At 37.5% G+C, this 27,901-nt stretch overlaps 1 protein-coding gene across 10 annotated transcripts in view; it reads left to right on the top strand.

Annotated features, from left to right (window-relative positions):
• The window catches only part of frmd4a (FERM domain containing 4A), a 221,781-nt gene that overhangs the window by 161,138 nt on the left and 32,742 nt on the right, over nucleotides 1–27,901 (top strand). For all 10 annotated transcript variants that reach the window (XM_049483655.1, XM_022679567.2, XM_022679566.2 and 7 more), the window contains exons 3-11: nucleotides 9,185–9,279; nucleotides 11,301–11,393; nucleotides 14,891–14,975; nucleotides 16,215–16,271; nucleotides 17,211–17,233; nucleotides 17,811–17,894; nucleotides 18,595–18,660; nucleotides 19,557–19,614; nucleotides 19,884–19,970. In XM_049483655.1, coding sequence (XP_049339612.1) covers nucleotides 9,185–9,279; nucleotides 11,301–11,393; nucleotides 14,891–14,975; nucleotides 16,215–16,271; nucleotides 17,211–17,233; nucleotides 17,811–17,894; nucleotides 18,595–18,660; nucleotides 19,557–19,614; nucleotides 19,884–19,970 — 648 coding nt within the window. The remainder of the gene's footprint in view (nucleotides 1–9,184; nucleotides 9,280–11,300; nucleotides 11,394–14,890; nucleotides 14,976–16,214; nucleotides 16,272–17,210; nucleotides 17,234–17,810; nucleotides 17,895–18,594; nucleotides 18,661–19,556; nucleotides 19,615–19,883; nucleotides 19,971–27,901) is intronic.

The raw sequence follows: 27,901 nt of genomic DNA, 5'->3' as shown, positions 1-27,901 counted from the left end.
CTTTCTTTATGGGCCATAAACGAGCAGGAACATTACCACTTCCGTCCCTACCCACTTTCTCTCCTGTTCCCCGCTGATTCTTTATGGAGCTGTGGACGAAGGGAGGTGCTGTCCACATTCATCAGTTTAATTCCCTCAGTTCATATTCACTAAGCAAAGCAGATGCAAGCTGAGTTTTTTTTTCTCTCACTCTCTATTTCTCTCTCTTTCTGTCTCTCTCTCTACCTCTCTGTTCCTGTGTGGGTGGAACCTCCAAGAGTGGTAGCCAGGTTAATCAGGCCATTGGGGATATTAATATTCCAAGTTCCTTGAGGAACGCCTCTTCCTCTCTTTCTGGATGGGGTATTTCTGAGGGTCCTAGGAGACCTAGACTTGCAGGATGTTCTCATAACTTTCTTTAAAGGTCAGAAACAGCAAAGCAATGTGGCTCGTCCAGCGCTGCAGAGAGCACCAGCTTCAGTTCCAGCTTTGTTCTGCAGAGCTGTTTTGGCTGAGCTGTATAGAAGAAGCATCCAAGGACAGTTGCCGATATTACACCCCTCAATGGAAGACGTGGTTACACCCAGAAGGAAGTTTAGGCTTGGAATGTTATTGGAAGGAACCAAGAACAACAAATTTTAGAAAAGTTTAGACAAATGTATGGGCAACTTTGTCCCATCCATCCCATGCAGCTTTGAAGTTAACGTATGTGTTGATGAGTGTTTATGGCACATCCAATAGTATCCTATTCATTTTCAATAAGGATAGGTGATGGCATAATATCTGGATCTTCAAGGCAAGCATTTGAGACTGCAGCAGTATGTGGACAAGTATTGTCCTGTTGGAATAGCACACTGGAGTTTGCGTTCAAAAAAAGCTCAGGCCATTGGTTTTAGGACCTTATTAATATAATTTTGGGCTGCCAAAGTGCCTGAAATGAAGGTAGTCTGGCTTTGTCCCAAATGGTTCTTTTTGGAACCAAAAGTGAGTCTTCTATGACTTCAATCAAATAACCTTTTTGTCGAACCTATATTTTTGAGAGTGTTTAAAATGTGTACCCTTTTGGAGTGACATTTGGGTACAGATCATTACAGCAATGTCCTAACATAACTGTATTGTTCTAGCCAGTGAATCCGTAATTCTGAACTCTGAAGAACTTCTTGAAGAATCAGGAGGGAATGGCAGTTGGTTTCAGGATCTAACAGTCAGATATAGAGACAGACAGACAGAGAGACAGACACACACACACACACTCACACACACACACACCCAAGCTGCTAGCTCTGTTTTACTGATTGGCTGCTGCTCTCTGGAGTCTCATTTGACTGCTTCCTCTTCCTCCTGCTCTTTCTCGCCTCATTAAAGACACCCTGCCAGTCTGACATTTATAGTGGATGGTCTTCGACTCTGCAGCAGAAGCGTCTGAGCTGAACAGTCTGGCCTGCAGTTCTGAAGAGCTAATGGTGAATAAACTGCCCTGTAGTTCTTTAGTGGTAATAGAGACTTCCACAGACTCCAGAGTTGGATTGTGCTCAGCTGTGTCATGTATAATCAATAAAGCTGATCTCAGGTGAGCTTTTACTGAATTTCAGGAATATGGGTTTATCTATGCAGCCTTTAGGGCCAGGTGCTTTTGCATAGGCCTGAAATATTGTAGTGCAGTATTTAAAAGACTCTTTATGTGAGTTTTGTAGTTCTGTCAGTCTAACGCATATTTTGCCTAATAATCCCACAGGATCAATAAAGAATCTATCTATATATGTTTTTTTTTTTAATGGTACTTATAACAGTTAACTTATAATTGAAAATATGTGTTCAAAGTTGAAGAGATATGATTAAACAAGCACTTGTATATAAATAAAATCCCATTGTGTTGATCTTTACATAATTTTTTTTACATAAAAAATAAAATATTATACAGATTTAATGCTGACCTCGACGCCCTATTAAAGGCATCATCAGGGGATCACTACACTAAATCCTGCACTGATAGGGATAGTCTGGGTTAGCTGACATGGAATAGGCCTGCTAAACATCAGAAAATAAAGACCCTGAGAATTTAATGCAGAAGCTTGCAGGAATGTCTCCTATAAAATTTTAAAAGGTGCCACTTATAATTTAAGACTACACACAAAGATTTATGGATGGTCTCATAATCACCTTACAGAGCATTAATAAGCAAATCTTGTACACATACAAATGCTCATATTGACCTCTTCCTTGCTAAATAGTGATTTTACATTCATCTTTGCTATTAAACATTGCTGTCAGAAATGGAAAGTTGGATTTATACAATATTTAACGACATTTTACTTTTTGTAATGAAACATGCAGTTCGGGAGTATTGTATAAGTACTAATGATATTTTCAGCAGTCTAAGAAAAAGTGTATTGTCATGTGTATCTGAAGTTGAAACTCTGTCTGAAGTTTGTGTGGAAGGCTGTAATTTTCACATGCTGTAATTTGGGCTGATGGTGGCCTCTGTATGTTGGTGCAGATCTGAGGGAAACTCCCCGCTAGAAAAACTCTGAACCATGGGTTCTCTTATGTCCTGAAATTGTCAAGTTTTTTGCTTTGTTTGATTGTTTCTTCGTCAATGTCAATTCTCTGAACTGTGATTAAGTCTGTGTGTATGTGTGAGAGAAAGTATAGTGTAGGCTCAGTTACATGCAGTAGTGTAGCAAAAAAAAAAAATCCTCACCTCAGACGTATTTGATTATTTAAGTGTGCAGAAAAAGACCATTTCTATAATTGATTAGTTGGTCCATGAATCATATTCAATCTAAAATATCATTATTACCATATGTGCATTATAGGAATGGTCATCACATTTTTGGAGGAGACAGCAGTGTATAAATAGAGTAGCTACTCCCATCTCAGTCATTTATGCTGAGATTTCATATGCTGTGCAAATCTGTCTTATATTTTCCTGACGTCCTGTAGTAAAAATTCATTACCCCATCTTGAATCTCATTTGATTAGGGATTACATCATATTTGCAAAACAAAAAGAACTTCCCTCAAGAGCACCTTAAAATACCATATCTGCTTGGCCTCTGAAAATACTGCTTGACTCAAAGAAAACACAGGGATCGGTTAAACAGCTTATGCAGTGATGTCATGTACTAAAACATCACTGAGTACAGAAACAGAGGTTATCAGCCATGACACATAACACAGTCCTAAAGCCTTCTCACACATAACGAACAGCCATAGCTTTTTCACAACCTTTTAAAAAAATGATTGTTTGATTGTTTGCATCAGAGCTCAGTAGTATATGCCATGTCTACTTGTGATGTAATTTTTTTTATTTTATTATAATTATATTTTTTATAGAATAGTCGTTGCAGTTCTTGACCTTTTGACATTTTTAAGGTAGAAGATTAAGGTAGAATTAACAATTTTTTAAAATATTTTTATTTCTAATTTTTATCCCATTTTCTCCCCAATTCTCCAAGGCCAATTACCAACCCACTCATTAGGACTCAATTCACTAGTGATGCCCCACCAACAGGAGAGTGAACGCTAGCACATGCCTCCTCCAATACATGTGAAGTCAACCACCACCTCTTTCTGAACTGCTGCTGATGCAGCATTTCCGAGTAGCATCACAGCACGCTCGGAGAAAAGCACAGCGACTCGGTTCTGATACATCAGCTCACAGACGCAGCCTTGTGCTGATCCACATCACCCTAAGAGTGATGTGGGGAGAGGAGCCATCAACCCACCCAGAGAGAGCAAGACCAATTGTGCTCCTTCAGGGCTCCGGTAGCTGATGACTAGGTACATGAACAGGATTCGAACCAGTGATCTCCTTTATGCAGGAAATTTAAGCTGGCTGTTACTCACCTTTGGCTAAGATATCCAAGACTCGATTGACTTTTGATCTTTCCATCTCTAGTGAAACTTTTTACAGCCAGTAAGTGGATTGTGCACTTTGGGACAACACTAAAAGATACTATTTTCACATGCATTTGTTGACAAGCTAAAAGATACAGAAGCAACATCTCAAGTGCCGAAGCATAGAAGCATGTAGACTGAGGCAATAGAGTTATTATTTATTAATATTATGGGATTTGAAACTAATATGACAAAAAATGACAAAATATATTGAGTTTCTGGTGTGCCGAGTCCCGAATTATCAGTGATGGCAGTGCTTTTCTTCCTTTTACAGGTCAGTGCATTTTTACTAATATTATTCCACACGTGCTGCTATTTTCACTACAACAAGTAGGCTGTTTAAAGCCCCTGTGTGTAGCAGCACTGTGCATTCTGTAATCCAGATCTTCTGCTAGATTGTCAACATTTCAGCGAGCAGACGTCTTCATAACTGATGGCCGTCCTTGACACTGCTGTCAAAGAAATGAGAAAATGATGCAGCCGAGCCCTGTAGTCTGCCGCCACTCTCCTGGCTGTCTGTAATTGTACTATCTGATGCATACTGTACTTACAGCATCTCTGTGTTATTAAATCATGGCACGCTCCTGCATGCCACACATGAGCATCAATTATAGGAAAAACTCTCCAAACCAGGAAAGTCCACATCAGTCCTGAATCTGATCAGTTTAGGCTGCTAAGGATAAGAGCACCACCTGCCCAGAGTGATAGTGTAGCTATAATCTCTAGATCACAATGTAATGTTCCTCTCATCATGGTAGCAGGATATTAACGCCTCATTATCACGGCCATCTCTACATCTCTGATATTGTTAGCTGTCTCTGCTTTAAATTAGCTGGAAGAGGGAGTGATAAATAGAGGTTCCCATGCTGCTGCTGACCTGACTGTCTGATACAGGGACATTGTCTTGATTAAAACGTGTACATCAGTGCAGAGATAGATCTGTTGTGGTAGTGAAGTTGGAGTCTGTCAGTTGGATGCATTTAATATTTGGCAACCAAAAATATTTTCTCTGTTTGGTGGAATTAGTGAAGAGAGAGAATTTTCATACCAAACAGTTACTCTCTTATTTTAAGTGTTATTTCAGTAGGGCCGCAACTAATCACTATTTTAGTTGTCGACTAATCTGCTGATTATTTGTTTGATTAGTCAATTAATCGCAATTATTTTTTTGTCATGCCCTTTACTTGTACTTTCTACTGGTGAGAAAAGCTAAACATTTAGGCCCCAAGACCAATTTTGCAGTATGTTTTGATAGTTTGGCGTACCTATATTAAACAAAAAATTACAAAGTATATTATAGTAAGCATTCACACAGGCTGGATGATATTTTCAGGAGATTCGAGGATCCTTTTAGTATTTTTTTTCTTACTGTTTGTCCAAGGAGATACCTCCCTGAAATCATTGTTTGTCTAAGAAAATTAAGTTGTGTGTACATTTTATTTACATGTAACTTGAATGGCACTACTGAGGTAGTTCATAATAAAATAGCATTACTGAAGTATATTTACTATGATACTAGACTAGAGTAGCACTGCTAAAGTAAATCCATGATTCAAACAGCACTGCTGAGGTAATTGTGTTCTGCTTTATTAGTTTGTCTGCTGGGATATTTAAAAGTGTTAAATGTGTTTATATTGTAGTTGTATTATTGCTTTTGCTTTTAAAGGCAAAAATACGCCCTATTTAATTTATTGAGTGGTGGCTACATAAGTTAAACCTGCAATATGTAAAAAATTGTTAAAACATTTTAGTTAATCTCTAACCGTCAGTAACCTTCTAGCCGCTTTTCAACCGTACTTCACTTTTGGATGTACTGAACTTTTTTTTTTTTTTCAGTTTCGTTATAACCAAGATAGAAAGACCACAATACTTGATTTGGTCCAGCCTAAAAAAAATGGTATTTATCCGGATCAACTGTACCATGATCCACTTCACTTGCAGTGTAAAAACCCTTACTAGATGCTTCAAATTTTGGACCGATTACAGAAAGTTGAGATAAGCTATTGTCACCCCATAAACAATAGAAGAAGAAACAGGCACGTGTTGTGCCGGTATCCATGCTATTCATGTTGCTATGATGGACACTTTTGAATGAAGTAAATTCAGAACATTACTTGGTTTATTGTAGCTGAGGGCTGGGTGTGTATGAACATATTGTCTTTTCAGGTTTTTAACCACACAAGTACACACATCGCCACAAGCAGTCAGTGATTGAGGGCTGTGGTTACATTAAAACCACTTCCTCAGTCTCTCTCTCTCACACACACACACTCACACACACTAATTGAGGAAATGAATTGTCTATTACACATGTGCTCAAAAGCTGACGGACACAAACACTCTCATAAAAATGTTTCTGAATTGTTGGGAACATTTTGGACTTTCCATTTAAAATGGGTTATGGTAGGATACTTGATCATTCAATAACAGTAGCAAAACTTCTTAACTTGTCCAGTGTGGTCAGTTATAGACCTCTGTGGACAGTAGCCAGCACAAACCAACACCACACTTCAGCAGTGTGCATGTTTTGCACCACAACCCCAAATCTGGACTTTTTAGTACATTAAAGAGCAGCTAAATTAAATTGTGACTTTAGTATTGTTGGGTGTTGTTTACTCGTGTATTGTTTAGGGCTGTGTATTGGCAATAACTTGTCAATACGATACGCGTCATGATTATAGGGCTTATAATTCAGTATATCACAGTATATTGCAATACTGTAATCAAGGACAAATAATGCGATTGTTTAAATCAAATTTCTGAACAAAACCGTTGTATCGTATTTATCCAGTCTGAGTAAAAGTTTACTGATCTTTAGATAGAGTACAACACTAATATTTAATGGTTGGGGTTTAAACAAAGCTTATTGATTCTACACCTATTGGTTTCCTGATAATTATTGTTAATGACCTTGAGTTGAAACCAAGTTATATGACTTTGATCTATTCATTCTGCAAAAAAGGAGGCAATATTGAAAACTTAAAGAACTTTTACCAAAGGAAACTGCTGGGTTTTTTTTATCATTTATAACAACATTTATCCATTCATCGTTATTGAGGTAAAATGTTCAATTAATTAATCCTGATTTAAGGTAATATCACCCACAACTACGTTCCAAATGTGCTATGATCTTTTTTTCTTTAATCTATATATATACATATAGTGTGTGATCTATATTCTTTTCTTCCTCTTCTTTTTTTTCTCTTCTTCTGTCTCTCTTTCTTCCTTTCTTTCTTGGCAGTTGCTGTAATTGTATATCTGTTCCAGGTTTCTATGGGTTATTTTTAGTGTGTGTGGGCATGTTGGCTCTCTTAAATGATTATTGTGTGTGTGTTTGTGTGTGTGTGCCATATGTGTATATGTCTGTGGGGTGTGTGTAGAGTTAATTGAAAGCGGCCTGTGTGAAACAGAAACAATAATTAGGGCATTTAAACACAGGCCTGTGGACAACACATGGCATACCCCCACATACAGCATGGCTTTAGTGTGTGTATATGACTGTGTGTATGTGAGCGTGCGTGAGTGCGTGTGTGTGTTCGTTAGGGCACAAGCAGGCAATCATTGACAGTAGAAAGAACAGAGAAGTCACAGTTTGATGTTCTGGAATGTGCTTGATGTTCTACATTATGTTTAAAACCAAAACGATATTCTGGAAGGAATTTGACGTTCTAGAATAATTCTGAGCAGGAATGACTGGCATTGCAGAATTAGTTTGATTATCTAGAATTAATTTGATCTAAATAGCTTATAATATTCTGACATGACTTTGATATTCTGGAATGAGTTTGATATTTTAGAATAAGTTTGAGCAGGAATCACTGACAATTTAGAATGATTTAATATTCTGAAATGACTTTGATATTCTGGAATGACTGATATTTTAGAATACGTTTGAGCAGGAATCACAGACAATTTAGAATGACTGATATTCTGGAATGACTTTGATATTCTGAAATGACTTTAATATTCTGAAATGTCTTTAATAGTCTAGAATAAGTTTAAGCAGGAATCGCTGACAATTTAGAATGAGTTTTATTTTGTAAAATAACTTTGATATTCTGGAATGACTTTGATATTCTGAAATGACTTTGATATTCTGAAATGACTTTGATATACTGGAATGACTTTGATATTCTGAAATGACTTTGATATACTGGAATGACTTTGATATTCTGAAATGACTTTGATATTCTGGAATGACTGATATTCTGGAACGACTTTGATATTCTGAAATGACTTTGATATTCTGGAATGACTGATATTCTGGAACGACTTTGATATTCTGAAATGACTTTGATTTTCTGAAATGACTTTGATTTTCTGAAATGACTTTGATATTCTGGAATGACTTTGATATTCTGGAACGACTTGTATATTCTGAAATGACTTTAATAATTTAAAGTGATTGTAATATTCCATAATCAGTTTTATGTTCCAGGATGAGTTCTGGTAGAAGGTGCATGTTCCAGAATGAATGTTTTTGGAAGGACTTTGATATTTTTAAATTAGTTAGATGTTTAATTATGAGTTTGGTGTTCCAGAATGACTTTCATCTACAATATGTTTGTTTTTTCATAATGAGTTTGAAAAATCAGGAATGAGTTTAAAATTCTGGAATGACTTTTGTATTCCAGAATGAGTTTTTTGTTCTGTAATAAGTTTGACGATTAATAATAAGTTGATGTTCCACAATGACTTTAAAATTCCATAAAAGAATTTAAAAGAGTTCTGCAATATATTTGTTTTTCCAGAACGACTTTGGTGTTCCAGATGTTGAAGCAGACATGTTTTCTAGCTGTGTGGGATTTGCTGTGAGGTCTGCTGGTTTAGTTAGTAGAGATGAATGTAGAATGAACTGGGACGTGGGTTTCCAGTGATCTCAGTGTCTTTACACATCGCTGATGACACATATACGGTTAACCACACACACACACACACACACACACTACACACATATATAATTCTCTTATGGTTGGTTCTCACATGAATCATAATAGTAGTGTTTGGGTGTGTGTATGTGTGCACATATACAAATGTGGGTAAGGTCTGGATCAAAAGGTCCATATTTCATGAAATGATTTACAGCTGTGTGTGTGTGTGTCTGTGTTTGGTAACAACACAGACATGTTTCCATTACTGTATTCTGATGACTGTAGATACAGTACAGTCTGTGTGTGTATTCAGAGATGTGGGTGATCTGTATATTTGGCTTTTTAGCCTCTGAATCGGACATGGAACTGTATTAAGTTATATTGATCTGTTTAATCTGTGGTCTTAATTTTCCTGGTTCTCTCTCTCTCCCTTAGCCCAAGCTGATGGCGAAGGATCTCCTGGACCTGGTAGCATCCCACTTCAATCTGAAGGAGAAGGAGTATTTTGGAATCTCCTACACAGATGACACGTGAGTTTGTCTTTAACATTAGAGCTAGTAAAACACAAGCCCCTCCACTTTAATTTGAAGAAAAACTCACATAGTATTAATTCATCATTACAGTTGAATTGAACTATTTTGCATTAAGAGCTGGGTAAATAATTGGAAATTAATCAAAACCAACATTCAGATCTTCCATCCAAATGAATCTTGCACATATCGGTTATATCTTTAAAAATGTCAGTTAAACATTTTGAGCAGCTTGTACCAAATTACCAAAATATGCCTTGTCCATCGTTGTTTGAAATGATCTTTAGTAATTGTAATTAAGGTCAAATTAATTGTGATATTGATTTGAGAACGTGTCACAAGGCCCTACATTAATTTATTACATTAAAGGTTTATTTTGTATCTTAAAACAGTAGAATTTACTCTGTATATTGTAGGTTATTTTATAATGCAAGTGACTTACTTGGACTATTTGTCTGAAATTATAGTTAATTTATTAATAAATCATATTATTTTGGGAAAATCTTAGTCCCTCAAAACACTGATTTTTTATTCATGAATTACTTTGTTTACTTTTTATCAAAATAATGACTATTATTAATAATCTTAATTTATTTGATCAAGATAATGGATTATTTATGGATACCATGACTTATGAGCTTGATGATTATTTTTATTGGTTGTTTTTTGTTCAGACACCTTTTTTTTTTGGAGATATGGACTTATTTTTGTCAGAAATAATTCTGCATAGTGACTGTTTCTCTATTAAATAATAAATCCCCACTGACAGTAGTCCAGACAAAAGAACAGGAAGCCGGTTGACTTGAAACATAAAGGTCAGGTAGTGCAGCAGCTCTGGGGGCAGGTGCTGAAGCTGCTCTCTGGAGTACATGAAGGTGATTTTTGTACTTTAAAAGGCTCAGGCCTGAATGCATACATACATATAAACTACATACACTGAGCCACCCACACACACTTTCCTCCGGCTGTATCGCCCTGCAGTAAAGCCCTGCAGGCGCACTCTGGGGGACCGTGGTATTTGTAGTTTTGAAACATGTCAGAATATAGTCGGGTGACCTTTGACCTCAACTGCAGAACAATCTCCGATTTCTAAGAGAGCATTCCACCAGGGATATGCTAATAAAGACACGGCTGCATCCTCTGCTGTGTTTTGTCTCACTTTTTAACACACACAAACACGCACACAGACACACACTTTTTCTCTGTATTGCTCTCCTTATCCCTCTCTCTGTCCCTCTCTCTCTCTCTCTCTCTCTCTCAGTAAGTAACCTGTATGTAGGTCATTGTGGTATAATATCATGTATTTAATATTGCTTTTCTTTAGTACATAAATCGCAGATTGGGTATATACAGTACAAGTGCATCTAAAAAAAATAAGTAATTAAAAAGTTACTTTATTTCAGGTAATTCAGTTCAAACCATCATTATTTGTGGAAACTTTACATTAGACCTCAAACAGTTTGGACTGTGTGTCTCTCCACTCTTCCTCCAGACTCTGATCCCTTGATTTTCTAATGAAATACAAAATTTACTGATGGTCAGTGATGGTTTGGAGAGACATGTCATCTGCTGGTGTTGATCCACTGTGTTTTATTATCAAGTCTAAAGTCAGTGCAGTGGTTTCCCAAAAAATCTTACAGCACTTCATGCTTGCCTCTGCTGACAACTTTTATGGAGATGTGGATTTCATTTTCCAGCAGGACTCTGCCCACTGCCCACACTGCCAAAAGTACCAATTGGTCTTATATAATATTCACATTTTCTGAGACACTGATTTTTGGGTTATCATTGGCTGTAAGCCATAATCATCAACAATAAAATATATAAATAATTCTGTGTGTAATACATCTATATACTTTATGCATTTTTAAGTGAATTACTGAAATAAATTTACTTTTCAGTGATATATTAACATTTTTTGGGATGCACTAATGTATTGTGTGTGCTGTTTCTTAAAATAAGCTGGTTGTTGGTATAGTTATTAAGGAACGCTCATCTTTCGTATCTTCTCTTCTCTACAGGGGGCACTTCAGCTGGCTGCAGTTGGACAGACGTGTTCTGGAACACGAATTCCCCAAAAAATCCGGCCCCATCGTTCTCTATTTCTGCGTTAGGTAAGTCCTACTTTAGTTACCATTGAAGCTAAATCTTAAAGCAGTAGTCCCTAACATTTTCTTTTAAATTCAAAGCTGTACTATTGTTTATTTGGGAGGGGACAAAATATTCAAATTAATGGTATCGCTGTCATGGCACAACCATCGCCATAACATCTTATATATTATTTCTCAAAAACAGAATGAAGAGTGGTCTGGTAGGTTTGTTGGATGTACAATGTTGTACAATTGTTGTATACCTTTCATAAAAAAAAAAAACATAAAAATGAATAAAACTGTACGAACAGAATTTCACACAGTTTTTTTTACAATAATCTGCATTAAAACTACTCTTCCACACACTTTGTGCAATTACACTTTCTCTTACCAGAAAGTTCAGAAAGGTGTAATTAATGCATTCAGCTACTTTTAAGTCACACACTTGACTTCAAAACATATCCAGTACCAGATATAAGTTTGGACACACATTCTCTTTTAATATTTGTTCTTTATTTATATACTAATAATGAAGGAACACATATTCAATTAGGTAGTAGACAAAAAAGTGTTTGACCTTCACAAACACCTGACATAAAAACCCAACCCAGGTGTTTTGGGATGGGTTGGAGAGCAGAGTGAAAAAAAGGCAGATAATAAGAGCTCAGCACCTCTAGAACTCCTTTAAGACAGCTGGAGAACTGTTCCAGGTTCTACCTCATTAATCCGACTAAGAGAATAAAGGCCAAGAGTTGGTAAATTTGGCATTAAAGCAAAATGTGCTAATTTGAAGAATCTATAAAACAGTATAAAACATATTTTGAATTGTTTAACACTTCTTAAATTCATGATCGCATCTGCATTCCTTCATAATTTTGATGTCTTTTAATGTTAATCTACAATGTAGAAAATAATAATAAAAAATACAAAAACATGAAATGAGAGAGGGTGTGTCCAACCTTTTGTCTTGGTACTGTTTTTTTGTCCATATAGTATAGACGGTAATTATTGTAGCTAGATAGATTAGAATTTAGGTAGATGTTCAGACTTCAGAAAGTGGTACCTTGGGCTTTGAGACGCTGAGACCAAAGGATCTGGGGTCACGTTGCTTGTTGTTTCGGCATCAGCAGCCAGACCCAGAGAGAGCACAGTTGACCTTACTCTCTCTGGGTGGGTAGATGGTGCTCTTTCTCCTCATCACCCCTTTTGTAATGCGGGCTGGCATTGGTTAACTAATGTATTGGCTGATGTTCCTTTGGAGTGTCAAGGCTGCCTAGCGAAGCAGCCTGTATAGGAGGAGGCATTTTCTTGTTATCATGCTCCTTGTGTTGGGAGCATTGCAAGTTTGTGTTTGTTATGTTTGTGTGTGTGTCATTCGTGACAACACGATAACACACTACGTACTTCCTACTGTGTAAACAAACACCGTAACGTGGTGTTTCTCTCGAAGTCTGACGACTCTGAGAGGTGATGAAAAACACAAAAAGGGAAGAATACAGTTTGAGTTAATTGGCGTAAGATGAGATACAGCGGCGTGGAAACACTTCACACTCTGGCAGTGAAGTGGTCCACTGGGGTGTGTGCGTGTGTGTGTATGTGTGTTTGCATGTTTATGTTTTTTGTTGTCACAGATTAACAGGGTCAATTACTACAGACTTAAACATGAGCGAGTATAAAATGGCTTTGACCCTCCGAGTTAACTGGTCGCTGTGGGAGACGTCAGCCAATCATGAGCTGCTGTTCCTCTCATTAACACTCTCATTAATCTCAGCATCATGGCAACGGCAGGATTTCGTTCAGACTGTATTCACGGATTAGACAGACAAGGCAGAGGTATGCTAATGAGCTTTAGGCAGAGCTTATCTTAGGCAGATCTGTATAACTGTACATATCATAAATATATTAGTGCTGTTTATAGACTATGCAATGTGAGAGTGTGTGTGTGCGCGTGTGCGAGTGTGCGAGTAGGAGAATGTGTGTTTGCACTGGGCGTAAGACTGCTCCTATTGTGTTTGGTTTGTTTTTATTGTGTAGATTGCTCAGATCCACACAAACACTTTAATGTACACACACACAAACACACACACACACCTGCTACCAGTCATATATAAAAGTTTTTGTGTTTATATTAGTGCAGTTCATACTGTTAGCACTACTATTCAACTCTACACTACTTGTGTGTGTCTGTGTGTGTTTAGAGACTCTAGGGGTCCTTGGATGCACAATATAATGCTCTTTTTTCTGTATGAGAGCATGAGACAACACACACTGCAGTTCAAATACACACAATATTATTTCATTCACATTGTAGACAGGAAGTATTCTGTGTTACATTGAAAAAGCCTGAAGCCTGCATTGAGCCGAAAGATACATACTGGTTTTCTAAGCTTCATATCTGAAGACCAGAGTAAAGTACAAACATAATATATAGTTCATATTAAGCAGCAGGACTTGCCCTATCTAAACCGTGCAGTGCCATCAAACTGTAATCAACTATCTGCAAGTAATCCACCCCAGAAAATCAGTTTACTTCATGGCTAACACACACTCCAAGCCTGCTCAGACTACATATATGTTATGTTAATACAATTTAAATAAGCCTTAAATCAGTCCTTCATAGAGTGATCCTCCAACCAAAAGTCCATCTTCTGTGGCATCACTCAAAAACAGTGTAGCATCTTTATCTATTTTTAAGTGTAGCTGTGTAGAGAAGCATTTCCTTTACTGGCAGTAACACAGTTAAATGTGTATGTGTGAAGTGTGTTAGTGGTTTGTGTGTGTGTGTGTGTGTGTAATCCTGATCTCAGCTCTTGATTGGGATATTGATTAAGAGGAGCTTAAGCCTTTGAAGCGTGTAAAAGACTCTCTTTGCCTCTCACTCACATCTGCAATTAAAGCAGCTGCCAATACACTTTTAATCATCTCTCTCTTCTCTCTCTCTCTCTCTCTCTCTCTCTCTCTCTCTCTCTCTCTCTCTCTCTGCATGTCTCTCTCTCTCTCTCCTTTTTTCTTTCTCTCTTGCTCACTCTCTCACTGTGTCTCTCTCTCTCTCTTTCTGTTTTTTTGCTCTCTCTTTAGCTTACTCTTCTAATAAAAAACGCCTCATCAGTGTCCTCAGTCTCAGTTTCTGTGGTTTGTGGCAATATTTGAATTCCCCCAGTCAAATTACATGTGTCATTTTATTAAGTAAAAATAACTTTTTTATTGGATTATTTTAAATGTATTTTATTGAATATGGCATGCATTATCTCAGGAACAATAATAATAGTAATAAAGGACACAACTTTTTAACTTTTGAAGCATTTTGAGTTGTTAATTAATTATTATTTTATAAAAAAAAGTCCTGAAATTTGTATCTCCACATCCCATATTTTATTCTTTCTGAATAAGAGAAAGTGATGACCCCTGGTGGTCAGTATAGGTAATAAATGTGATAGCATAGCATTGAGATTGATTGAACTGTGCTATATGACATGTCAGTAACTAGGATTTCTTTGTGTTTTGTTTTTTGCTCTTTACAGGTTTTATATAGAGAGTATTTCATACTTGAAGGACAATGCCACCATCGAGCTGTTCTTTCTCAATGCCAAATCATGCATTTATAAGGTAATCTCTATTCATTTATATTATTCTGCTATTATTCTGTTTTTTTTTTTCAGTTCTGTTATGTTCTAAGTTTAAACTGTATTGTAGAGATGCATTCTAAAATATTTTTTCTTTGTTTTAACACTGAACAAAATTAAACATTTGGTTGAAGGCTTAATACAGAACATGTTTTCTGAGGTTGTCATTAATTTTAAGTTGTTTTTTATGACTAAATAAATTAGCCTAAACAGCCTAAATGTATATATTTTTCATTTCTAAGAAAATGCAGTTACTAAACTATAGTTTTAAATATTTAATGAACACTGAACATTTTTACTATCATAGTAGACAAACCAACATAGCACTATACCAAAGCACAGCAGTGCCATTCTAATCATAGCTTTACTTAAGCAGTGCTACACTTTCAGCTACCTCAGCAGTGCAATTTTATTCATATGAGTATTACAACAGTGCTGTTTTTATTCATTAACTATCTCAACAGTGCTACCTTACTGATACATTTACCTCAGCAATGCTGCATAAGCCATATGTTTGTAAAATATACACAGAGAAAGGCAGACAGTCTCTTTTTGTTGCCATCTTTTTGGCCTAAACATTTTGGTTGCCAAGTATTCAGTGCATTTCTGCTATACATGTTATCTTTTAAGTAGTGCTCTGTCTCACACAGTCCAGTCTCAGGTAGAATTGCAGTATGATTGTTCAGCCTCTAGAGGGCAGTCTGGGCAATAGCCCCTGGGGTGGAACACTTTGTAAGAAAGTGTTTTAGTTATATTTGTATAGCTTTATTTATCCTTTATGGCTAAAATTGACTGTCTGTATATAAGGCATTTGAGCTGAGGCTGAAAATGTGTTTGAGTTTACTCTTAGTGTGTGTGTGTGACATTCCTGACATTTCTAACCCCCTGGGTGGAGTTATCTCTGTATTGTTTCTGGCATCTGGCATGTGAAGTGGGGTGATTAGCACCCCTGTGTGTGTGTGCGTGTGTGTGTGTGTACTCAGCAAAACAGTAAACAGAGCTAAATGATGAAGTAAGCAGACACAAATAAACAACATCGCAATACAAGACAAATACTGATCAGAACTGAAATAGTTTTTATTTGTTTGCTGTTAGGGCTAGGGTTCTATATTCTGGTTTCACTGTATTGTGCTTTATGGATGTTTTATGGATGTTTTGTATGTCCTAAGTGTTCTCACCTGTTCTCACATGTTCTTACTCTAACTTATTCTCTTTCTTATAGGAGCTCATAGAGGTGGACAGTGAAGTAGTGTTTGAACTGGCCTCCTACATATTGCAGGTAAGACTGTGTGTGTGTGTATGTGTGTGTGTGTGTGTGTGTGTGTGTGTGTGCGCGTGTGTGTGTGAGAAAGTTACAAGTATTGTAAAATATAGGCATGTTAGAATTATTACATTATCGACCTACAGGCATGACCTCAATCATATTGGCTGACCTTAGGGTTGCTTTTACTTAGCTAGAAAAGCCCGTTAACATTAATAAGCTGATAGGTCAATCTTGGTTTGAAAACATTTTGTTTTATTTGATGTATGTTTTATTGGATAGTTAAACATTTTATTTTTTATAAATATAAACTAGTTGAATAATAATTGTTTGCTCTTTTTATTGCTTTTAAAGGGTAAAACTGCATTATTATGCCACTATTTACACGTGTGTGTGATATGCACACGTATATTCTAAGCAGTAATAAGTACATTTAGAAAACCTAAACTCTCAAAAATCTGTATAGAATATTTACAGTTTTGTTAAATTCCAATTTGTAGGCTAATAAAATTTCTCAAATATAAAAAAAAAATGTAAAAATAATGATACAGGTTTGTTAGTTTTTTGTGGGACAATGATTTTGCAAGTCTTATGCACGTTAGACAAATAATTAAATAGGCACATATAAATAAAAATAATACTTATAGGATAATAATTATACTCTAAGTTGTAGTTGTAGTGTGGATAAATTGTATCGTGTCACACCTCATCAGTACTTAAGGAAGTTTCAAACAGATCAGTGTAAAGACTCGCTCGTATTCTTCTTGTTCCTTTAAGTGAAAAAGTACTGTTTTGACATGAAAATAAACATTTCTAAAGTTCTCTATGTACTTTCTCACACACAAACACACACACACTCACACACAAAAACCTGTGTGTAACCCTTCTACTATATTGTTACCACTAAGCACAGATCTGATTCTTTTGTCTAACTGAAGTTCTCTGTTCTCTTTTCAGGAAGCCAAAGGAGACTTCACGAGGTACACACTGTGTTCATGTGAACAGCCTCAAATAACACACACACACGCTACCCCAGTATCAGAGTGTCACTGAACAGTAAGAGCGGAGGAAGAGAGAGAGAGAAAAGGAGTGAATGAACGAGGTTGGGGGCGAGAGTCCTGGGAACAGACGCAGATGGGAGGAAATGGAATGCAGAGAATAAACAATATTATGTTACACATACTGACCCCATCTCTCTCTCTCACTTTCTTTCACTCTCTCACTCACTCTCCTCCTCTGTATTATTTCAGTATGTCCTACTGTTGTCCTCTGTTGACACACACACATAAGTACATCATTGTATTAAAACATCTGGATATCAGTTTCTAAAATCTGGCACTAGTAGTACATTTTTGTCTGCCTGCCAAAATGTCTCAGAATATTGCAGTAAATATTATATATTGTAAAATGTCTTTAAATATTGTGACATATTATATTATTTTTAACATATTGTACTGTCCTACTCTGATCCCTGGGGGTTTTATACTGGTCATTGAGGTTTTTATACAACTTACTGGGGTTTTTCCACTGGTAACATCTTGTGTTTTGTTGTTGCAGTAATGAAGCCACACACTCTGACCTAAAGAAGCTGCCTGCCCTGCCTACACAGGCACTGAAGGAGCATCCGTCACTCGCTTACTGGTAAGATGCACGCACACACACAAACACACACAGAGGTTGACTGGTGACGGGTTATAATCTTTGATAGTCCTGTCATGTTAATTAGTTATCTAATCATTGTACAAATATATGGATATACCCATATTTTTTTTAGAAATGTATCGTTCTCTCAGAGGGTGTAAATTGCATTAATATACTAATATATTATAATTATATCAGTAGGATTGAGAGAGAATAATATAATAACTTTGAATTATTAGTTCTGAGAAAGTATATAGTGAAAATAGTTATCACAAAGGCCTAGTCTTTGATTAGAAATGATTTTAAACTGTGTTGTGATTAAACTGAATGATTGGGTTGAATTAACTGAGAGAAATTACAGTTTTATTCACTATACACACACACACACACACACAGAGACATTTACTCTCACAGACACACACACAGTCACGCACAGTGTCACACACAGGCAGTAATTCGCACACACACACTCGCACACAGCAATCCTTCAGACATCTCTTTGAGCATTTGAACTTATCTCCATTCCTCGGATCTGGTTTCACTTCTCTTCCCAGCATCTGTGTGCTGTTTCTGCCTGCTGTGGAATTTAAACAGGCTGACAGCCATGTTCCCATGATCCTCCTGCCACAAAACTGTCATCTATAACCCCAGTGCAACTCTTTATATATATATGTGTGTGTGTGTGTGTTTTATTTTACAGTGAGGAACGAGTCATTGAGCACTATAAGAAGCTGAGCGGGCAGTCCAGAGGCCAGGCTATTGTCAAGTAAGACCTTCATAAACAAAGCAATAAATGAAGTGCAGTAAACTGGAGTATGTAAATGAGCCACACTGTAAAGATTTGTATGGATTGGAATAGTTTATCAGGGGAACGATGGCAATAAAATAATCCACATTGGACAAATTGGTTACGAGATGCTGGCTCTTATTTTAGCAGTTAGAAGTTCCAAGTTCCAATATGATTTAGTTTTTGCTTTGTGCTTGGAAAAGTTTTCACTTTGTGATTTGTAATGTCCATTTGCAAAAATGTCCATTTTGCAGTTCATAATATTAATTTACATCTTTAGTTTAGTTTGCAGTTTTGTTATGATTTGGTAATGGACCTCAGATAAGGGCACACAGGTAAATACTGCAAATAAGATGCGGATCCAGATGGGAATAAAATGATCAGTGAAAAACAACAAGTAATTGGCCAATAGTTTGCTCAAAGGAAGAGGGAAAAGACCACAGAAATAAAAGCACAGAGGATACTAGGAAAGACAGAATTATCGAGAACGGTGTACCTACAGTATAATCTTGAAAATGGAAAAGTGAAATGTGCTGATTATGTATATGACCTTCTGTCTGTAGTACAAACCGTTTGGAATTTGTGTTACTGGCTTAATATTGCTTATTTTTAACTTGATATAATAAGTATACTTAGATTACATTAGATTAAATTAGATTTAATGTATGATAATACTGCTCCATGTCCAACCATTCCTGTTGGTACATACATTGCAGAACATTTACAGAGAAAGAAAAGCCACTGAATTACAGATAAAAGGCTAACAAGCATATGGCATGATGGCGACCATGAAAGGTTTCTGTGTGCTGTAAGAAGTCTTATTATAACTAACTTATTATATTCTTATTATAACTTTCTATCTTTCTCTTTTTCAGTTATATGAGTATAGTGGAGTCATTGCCTACATATGGAGTGCATTACTACGCGGTTAAGGTAGGTCTCTCTGCCTCATAAGAGTATGTAAATTTATCTACATTAGCTTCAGCCTGCACACACACACGCACACACACACCATACACGAGCACCAAACACATCATTTATCATGGCCCTGTTTGGCATTCATGTTCTAAGAGTGTGAGAAGGCGTTTGGTGATAATGTCGATCTGGCCTGCATGATGTTCCTTTTTATCAAGCACTAACATAGATTTTGCTCTCCACTCTTTCTCTCTCTCTCTCTCTCTCTCTCTCTCTCTCTCTCTCAGGATAAGCAGGGGATCCCGTGGTGGTTGGGGTTAAGTTATAAGGGCATCTTTCAGTATGACTACCAAGACAAAGTGAAACCCAGGAAGGTAAGGAATCTTCTGATCTTTTTCATTTTAAACTCCTTTTTATTCTATTATTGATTATCTGTCTTTCTCTTCAGAATAGGCTAGACTTGATGAAACATGTTTACAACACCACATTATAAGAGCTGATATGATTCTTCGATTAAACCAATAGTGTACATATAGTGTATGTGTATGTGCATTTTTTGCCAATATTAAAAAATAACATAAATAATAAGGCTTAAAAAATGTTTCCATACATTTTCCATTACCATAAATTAGCTTTCAGAATCTGTCAGTTAAAATTTGATAAAATATTCAATTTATCATTTTTGCTGCTTGGCCTTTTTAAGCACGTTGGGAGTGTGTTTACATGCTCTTCATAATCTGAGTTTAAATGAGGCAGTAATCAGATTTTTTTATTCATATTTTTGAACACACCTTGCAGCAATATGAACATTCAATTATTTCTAGATCAGATTTGTAGACCTTAGTCTGATTTAAGAAATCAGAGTATTCTGTTTATGTGACTACATGAATGGATTACTGCAGTTATATGATAAAACATGAGTTTGTCCAGGTTAGACGTGCATGTAAAAACTCATTCAATTTTGGATTGACTTGTTTTTTTCCTCATATTTCAGGAAATTAGCTTGTTTCATTTTGAGGCAAAACAACAGGGTGGTAAATAGGCTTGTAAATCACATCTAAGAACTTTTGGCCCAATCGGAGTCATGCACTTACTATTTAGTAATCAGTTGTGAACACTTGTGTCCTATAATGAGCCTCTTCTTACCGGAGAGGTCTGCTGACAGGGTTATTCTGGGAAATCGTCTGGGCGTCTGTCTTGACTTGAGAAATCAGAACCTTCACTTCTCTCTCGAAACTCTCAACACTGCTGAAAATGTTGTCTGCATCAGCAAGCTCTTCACTTGTCTGCTGTCATGAGCAGTTTGTTTTTTTAGAGTGGGATTGTGTGCATGTGTGTGTTTATGTGCGTGTCTGTGGGGTTTAAGGGAATGAGTGGAGGCCATCATATGACATTTGTCCAAGAAGTCATGAGCCGGGCCCCTGGGGGTGTCATAACCTCCGCCCTCTGCCTGACCCCTGTGAGGTAATGACCTCTGTGTTTTGACCCTGGGGCAAGGTGGACCAGAACATGAGAGAAACACAAACTGTCAGACAGACGGTGCCCCATAACTCACGCAATCAACCCCACCGTGCTGTGTGTGTGTGTGTGTGAGTGAGTGTGGGTATGCATGTGTTTGGTTACACTGCAGCTCTCATGCTCCTCCTGAAGCTCCGCTAAAGCAGCGGTAGACGGTGGATTTACAGAGTTTGTGTGTGGTGGTGGAAAAATGTGTTTGTGCACTTTTCTCCAAAACCACTGGCTAAAAATAGTGTTCAAAGCCTAGCTTCTTCCAGCCAAGCGTGAGGGCAAATGGACAGGCCTATTTAGAGAGATCTGTTACATAGAGAGAAAAAAGCAGAGGGAGAGAAAGAGAGAGAGAGAGCGGAGACAGGAAAGGAGAGGAGAAAAAGCAGAAAGGAAAAGAAAAAGAGAAGTGTTTGCAGAAATTTTATACCCAGGGTGCAAGCGAAGCAAAACGCACAATCATCGCTTGTTGCTGAAAAATCAGTTCACATAATAGAGGTGCGTTTTTCCCCGGAATCATTAATAGCCGAGGTTTACTTCCCCCCCCCCCCCCCCCCCTGCCCATTTGATCTCTCTCCACTGTGCAATTCCAGTGTCTGAGAGTGTTCACAGATTGTACTGTTCAGGCCTGCAGTGAGGAATACACAGCCTGAGGAATGTCTAGGGACACTGAGTTATCCTTTCAGATTTAGGTTTTCACGATTTTCTCACTTTTTTTATACTGTACAGTATATTCTGTATTCCGTATATCTCAGTTGGGTTTAGGTCAGGAGATTGTTAAAGCCAAACACTTTTATGTTTACCATATTTTTTGCACTATAAGGCCCACCGGATTATAAGGTGAACTATCAATAAACGTCTATTTCCTGGTCTATGAGGCACACCGGATTATAAGGCGCATTTATTTTAAATCTTCACAGATTTCTCTTCTGAAAACTGTTTATTTGGCTGAGTAACGCGCTTCTGTTTATTCACAGTAAGCTGAAAAAAAGTGTAACCCAGAGCAATAATAGCTACCGGATCGTATACATAGCTTATTTTAACACAGTAACAGGAAGGCTACAGCCTGAAATACTTACCTCTGAATGGCAAAAGACCTAACTAGCGCTTAGCGCAGTTAGTGGGTATTGCTAATGCTGCTCCAGCAATGCTACCCAGGGTTAGCAGCAGGCAACAGACCAATAATACTCACCTCTGAACGGCAAAAGAGCTAGCATTGTCCCAATACTTTTGTCCATAGAGTGTCTCTAATTCAGCTGACAATCAGGCCTACTTTGGGTATATTCTCCCTTCTCAATGTAAAACTAATTGTTCCCGTGTCTTACGGGATAGTGTTTGCTTTTAGCTTCAATATTTTCCTGCTTTTTTTTTAGATTATATTCCATTTTGAGGAGCACACTACTAGGAAAAGTCTGGAAACATTGTGCCATTTCTTTATATATTAAATATAGCTGTAAAGGCTTTGTTCATATTAAACAGCTGGAGATATTCTATGACCTGAACTACAAACCGTCCAATTCCAAGAACGCCAAAACAGAACCCTACTCCTAACAGTAATACTCATTGCATACTGTATATACACGATTATACACTGTCCACTAAATCACTTCAAGGCTAAACAGAGCTAAGAACTATGGTAAAATATGACAAAAAAATGGCTAAAAAGTATCGCTCCCTGTTAAGATTTTGGGATAATTACAGATACGTTTTTGTTACACTGTTAGCTAGAATGCTATGCTAATGTGGGAAGATTTCAGGGCTGTACATCAGCCACTCTAAACCCATTTTGGCATCTTTTTTTATTTTTTTTTCAGCCTTCTGTATAAGGACATGATAGATAAATACTCAAAAATCAGCTTTCAATGAGCTAAAATTGATTGGTTGATTGGTAGTATGTCATTACTATGCATCTAATAGGGTCTGTATCATCTTATTCAATTTTAGGAAAATTAGCTAAGATGAAGAATAGTGTAACAATTGATTCCTGCTAATCCTGGAAAACCTAATGAAAAATAAGCTTAACCCTGGGAAATAAAGTATATCTCAATTATGCCACTGAGAATGTTAAGATTAATGTTAAATATTTTCATTAAAAAAAAAAACATGCAACAAAAAATGATTGATACAGTAACAGTTTGTTTGAGCTTTTGTATCTGTTTAGTATCAATTAGTAAAGAGATGAGACTGCCCTCAGTTGTTTGCCGTATTAAGCTGACCTTGGTTTTGTGATCAGTTTCAGATACAGTGTTTCCAACTGTATTATTGTATTGGCCATGTTGCCGCCCAAAGGGATATGATGTGTAGGCTATGGTAGTGTTCTCTATCTTATCTTATCTATCTTATGTTTGAAAACATGGTAGAAGCGAATAGGTGTCCCCAAACATTTGATGGCTGGTGTGCTTGTTTACACAGCCTTGCTGTGTGTGATTCTGTGATTCTGCAGAAGACTGTACATTGTTTCTGCTGCCAGCTCTGTCCCGACCTCAGCAGCAGCTTCAGCAGCAAGTTCAGCAGCACTCAGGGATCTTCAAAGAGCTCTCCAGTGGTTTGGCCGAGTTTGCAGAAATCCTCCGCTGACCGCCAAACACACACATCCTCTGAGAGTGCAGTGAGCCAGAAGCTGATCCATTGTTCTACAGAGTGATATCTTACCTTAATGAAAACCAAGCGCACGGTCAGCGTGCTGTATTTAGCCCTGGCTGGATGGATCTGCGGAGGTCCCTCTTGTTTCTTTTCTCCTGTTTGTCCAACTGTCGCTGTTCTTTTTCTCAGACAATGACGTAGAAGAGCTCTGAAGCAGCAAACCCACAGATATGCATTAACGTTTCATTAAATCACTGTTTTCCTCACATATGCTAATGGTTATGGGTTGTTAACCACCCATAGCGGGCAGTTTGTGTGAAGGCAGGGGTTTGAGTTAAATAAGCCGCATAGTAAAGCTGCAGACTGAGGTGGCGATTTAACTCTTTCCTGATGTTAGGTTGTGTAGTAAGATGGTGTGTGTGTGTGTTTGGGAGAATCGTCTGTTTACGGTTTGCAGAGCTGCATAAAACGTAAGTGCCGACACATTTATTACGTAATGCTGTCCTCCACCCTAAAATCCCCTCCTGCCTGCAGACAAAAAAGAAAAAAAAGAGACACACCCATAAGCCCACAGGCCAAGGTCAGCAACTCGGGATCCCATGCAGCAGACATGAGCAGATCCTGCAGGTTGCCTGCATGATTCACTACATACTGGAAGTGTTAGAGGGTCAGAGGTAGAGGGTGTGGGGGCAGGAGAGGGTTAATTGGATTGGCTGAGGAATTTGGTAGAATCACACCACTTCAAAACTCTACAGCAGGTTTAGTTTACACAAATGAGTGATCCAGTGCTTTCATTGCCAAAAGTACTGAGAAAATAATAAATGAGGAAACGATTAGTGAGGATAAAGGGTGTAACAATGTGTTGTAAAAATAGAAATATCACACAGATTTTAAAATGTGAGAATACATCATGAAAAATAACCATTAAGTTAAATAGAGCAATTATATAATTGCAACATAATAACAATTTGCAAACAACACCATGGATACAGTATTTACATCTGTTCATTTAAATTTTATCCAGTACATTTTGAAAATATTGAATCAGGAACCCAGGTTTGTGATTGGATTTGTTGACTGAGTGTATCCCTCTATTTATTATTATTTCTTTTTTATTGCAAACTTTAACATGTGACATTGTAGAAGTAAATGTAATTGCATTGTTTAAACAAACACCATGGATACAATATTAATTTTCCTTTACTTAAATGTGTGATTCCAATTGTGTGCATAGTGGGCAATTGAGTGTATTGTCACACCCATGTGATGTGTCACATTTTTGGGTCTTCTGTTTACCTCAATTAACTCTACATGGGATGCACTACACATCCCATGATTCCATTCTTCTGAAGGACTCTGTTACATGCAACGGGTCAGAAACTCTTCTTATGTTCATAGTCACCTGAGTACTGAATGCCTGTTACTGTGAATCTTTAGCTTGATCTGTATACATACCTTTATCCTTAGACTTGTTCTTTGCGAAGTATTGCCAACATCACCTGTTATTTACCAGGCTCTCTGTAGTTATGAGACTCTTTTTGTCCTGCTTTCCTCTTTTCTAGTTCTTTGGTTTTGTTTACATGGTTTGTTTAGATCTGTTGTTTTAGGACCATTGGAAGTGATGACACCCATTTAGAACCTCTAGTGATGACACCTAGATTAAAAGAAGCATAGTACCTGATTTCTACTGACGAACAAGCCACATATCAGAGATTAGACGTGTAAGAAGTGCTCTCACTAAGCCTTTAATGTAAGTAAGATTAGTGTTTAGTTAAGTGCTCCTGAAAGAGATGGGCCTACAGTCGGCACTTCAGTTCATAGGAGACTGACTGCTCTTAGGACTCTGAAGGGGAAGTGAATATACAGACTAGCATTTCCCCTTGCTCTGACCCTCAGATTAGGTCCCTAAGTGATTCAGTGGTGAGTGTGTGTGTATGTGTGTGGGCTCTGTCTGCCACTAGACTGACCTGTGCCCTATCTGTCTTCGTCCTGAGCAGCACTCACTATAGCTCACACTGTCTAAACACAGCACTCATACTCACCCTTCCTGCACGTTGTATGTATGTGTGTACGTGTGTGTGTGTGTGTGTGTGTGTGTGTGCGCACATCTTTTTTAACGTCTTTGTGCAATTCCTCCAGAGAGTATCTTGTGTATGGAGTCTCATTGTATGAGTCGACTCAATGGCGGGCACTTTGTGTTTTGTGAAAGTTAATAATAGTGTGTGTGATAGTCATAATAATGACACACCCATGACATTTCTGTAGAGCACTTCTGGCAGACTCTTGGCTCCATACTCCCTCTAGTCTACAGGAAGCTTCTGGAAGACTAGACGTTTTATTATTTCTCGATTTGATTTTCTGAAGGCCAAAATGTGTCCGTGACCTTAAGAAAGAGCCTAAGAAAACAATACATCTTATATAGTACTGTAGGAGTGAATGAATGCATTCGCCTACTTCCTTTAATTAGTACTTATTGCTGACACAGATGTATGTGCAGATGCACACACACACACAGCCTGTGTAGCCGCTGAAGCACTTTACCAAAATATCCAAATAAATCCCACTTCCGGCATTGAAATATGGAGGGTTGCATTTGGGTTCTCTGGAATGATGGTGCTCCATCCAATTCTTTTGGAATTAGTTGGGGGAGTTAGGGTTGGTGATAAGATGCTCACCCAACATCCTCTACTAGAGCCAGATTATATCTGTTCAGTATGTTTTCTTTTACTTTAATCCTGGATATATGGAGATATTCGGAGTGTATTATTAGTATTATGACATTCTGGATCATTGACTTTTGTTACAAATCTGATAGAATAATTTAATTTTTTTATATCTCAGTTAGGGGTGTGCCACATCATATCGTATGCAATAGTAGAATTTAATTTTCATTTTGTTGCAGTGGTATATTCTTAAAATATTTTTTTAGTTCAGTATTTAGTCAATTTTTAGTCACCTTGAAATATTGTGATATTATTTTACAGCCATAACATCCACCCCTAGTCACCAGTGAATCATTAGCCTAATCTAAATAAGTACCAGTTACCATGCCCATGTACAAAGTATTGCCAACCTATAGCAACCCAGTATATAACCCAGTATAGCAACCATCAGCACAGCAATGATTCAACGATTCATCTAGAAAATAGCCTTCCCTGGAAACTCAAGACATTTTTTCCAATAAAAGCAGAATTTTAGAAAAAAACATCTAATGAGCAGTGATCCTTATACTTTTCCATATTTTTTTGAGTATTTTCTTCATGATTTTATATTTTACCATACAGCCTTTATTCAGTGCTGGATTGGCTCAGTAGGCAGTAATGCCAGGCCATAATTGATGGGGGTGCAGGGCACTGGGCCCAAACCCTTTAATTCACTTTCACTTTCTAGGCTGTATTTACCATAATGAGGGGCATTACAGTCTGGGCAAACCTTAAGATTAGACACACGCACACCCACACGCACATCAGATTTGTCATCATCCATAACAATGCTTGAACTCCGTGGCCCACCTTGTTGTACCCAGAAGGCCTTTGGCATTACTAATGGTCTCCGGCTCATTGGCCAATGCTAGAACTAAGAGCATGAAAGTGTTTAGGTGTTCCGGATCATTGTAGACTTTCAGATGATTGTAGCTCTCTCTAACAGTCTCTTTCTCTCTCACTAACTCACGCTCTCTCTTTCCATCTGAAGAAAAGGGAAAGTAGTGTGAAGGAGCGATAGAATCTGCTAGATGAAAGCTGGTGAGAAAGTGTTGAGGTCAGATTTGTTCTCCGTCCCTCGAGAGCAGCAGGGCCCCTCAGAAGGCACATTAACTTTAAACACCACTATCTATCTGTTCTGTGCTTTAGCACCAGCATCTGAATGATGTATGGGGAACACATTTGTGTGTGTGTGTGTGTGTATTAGTTTGTGTGTATTAGTGTGCATGTGTGTGTGGTATGTGTTTGACATTGTACCCTTCCTCCCTACTTCCCTCATCTGTCCATTGTTTTCCCAGGCTGTTAAAATTCTTAAGCTTTTTTTTTTAAAGCCAGCTCTCCCTCCCCACTTTCTCTGCCCTTTTTTCCTCCTTCTTTCTCACCCTTTCCTTTTATTCACTCTGTTTGATCACTCTCTCACTTTCTCACTCTTTTCCTATACATCTCAGTTGTGTGATTGTGTACAAGAGCTTCATAAATAAAAAAAAAATAGGATAGGTAATGGACATGATAGT

Source organism: Astyanax mexicanus, chromosome 9 (assembly GCF_023375975.1).
Source record: "Astyanax mexicanus isolate ESR-SI-001 chromosome 9, AstMex3_surface, whole genome shotgun sequence".
Classification (NCBI taxonomy): Eukaryota; Metazoa; Chordata; class Actinopteri; order Characiformes; family Acestrorhamphidae; genus Astyanax; species Astyanax mexicanus.
Note: the sequence above shows the minus strand (reverse complement) of the source record. Positions and strands in the feature narration are given on the sequence as shown.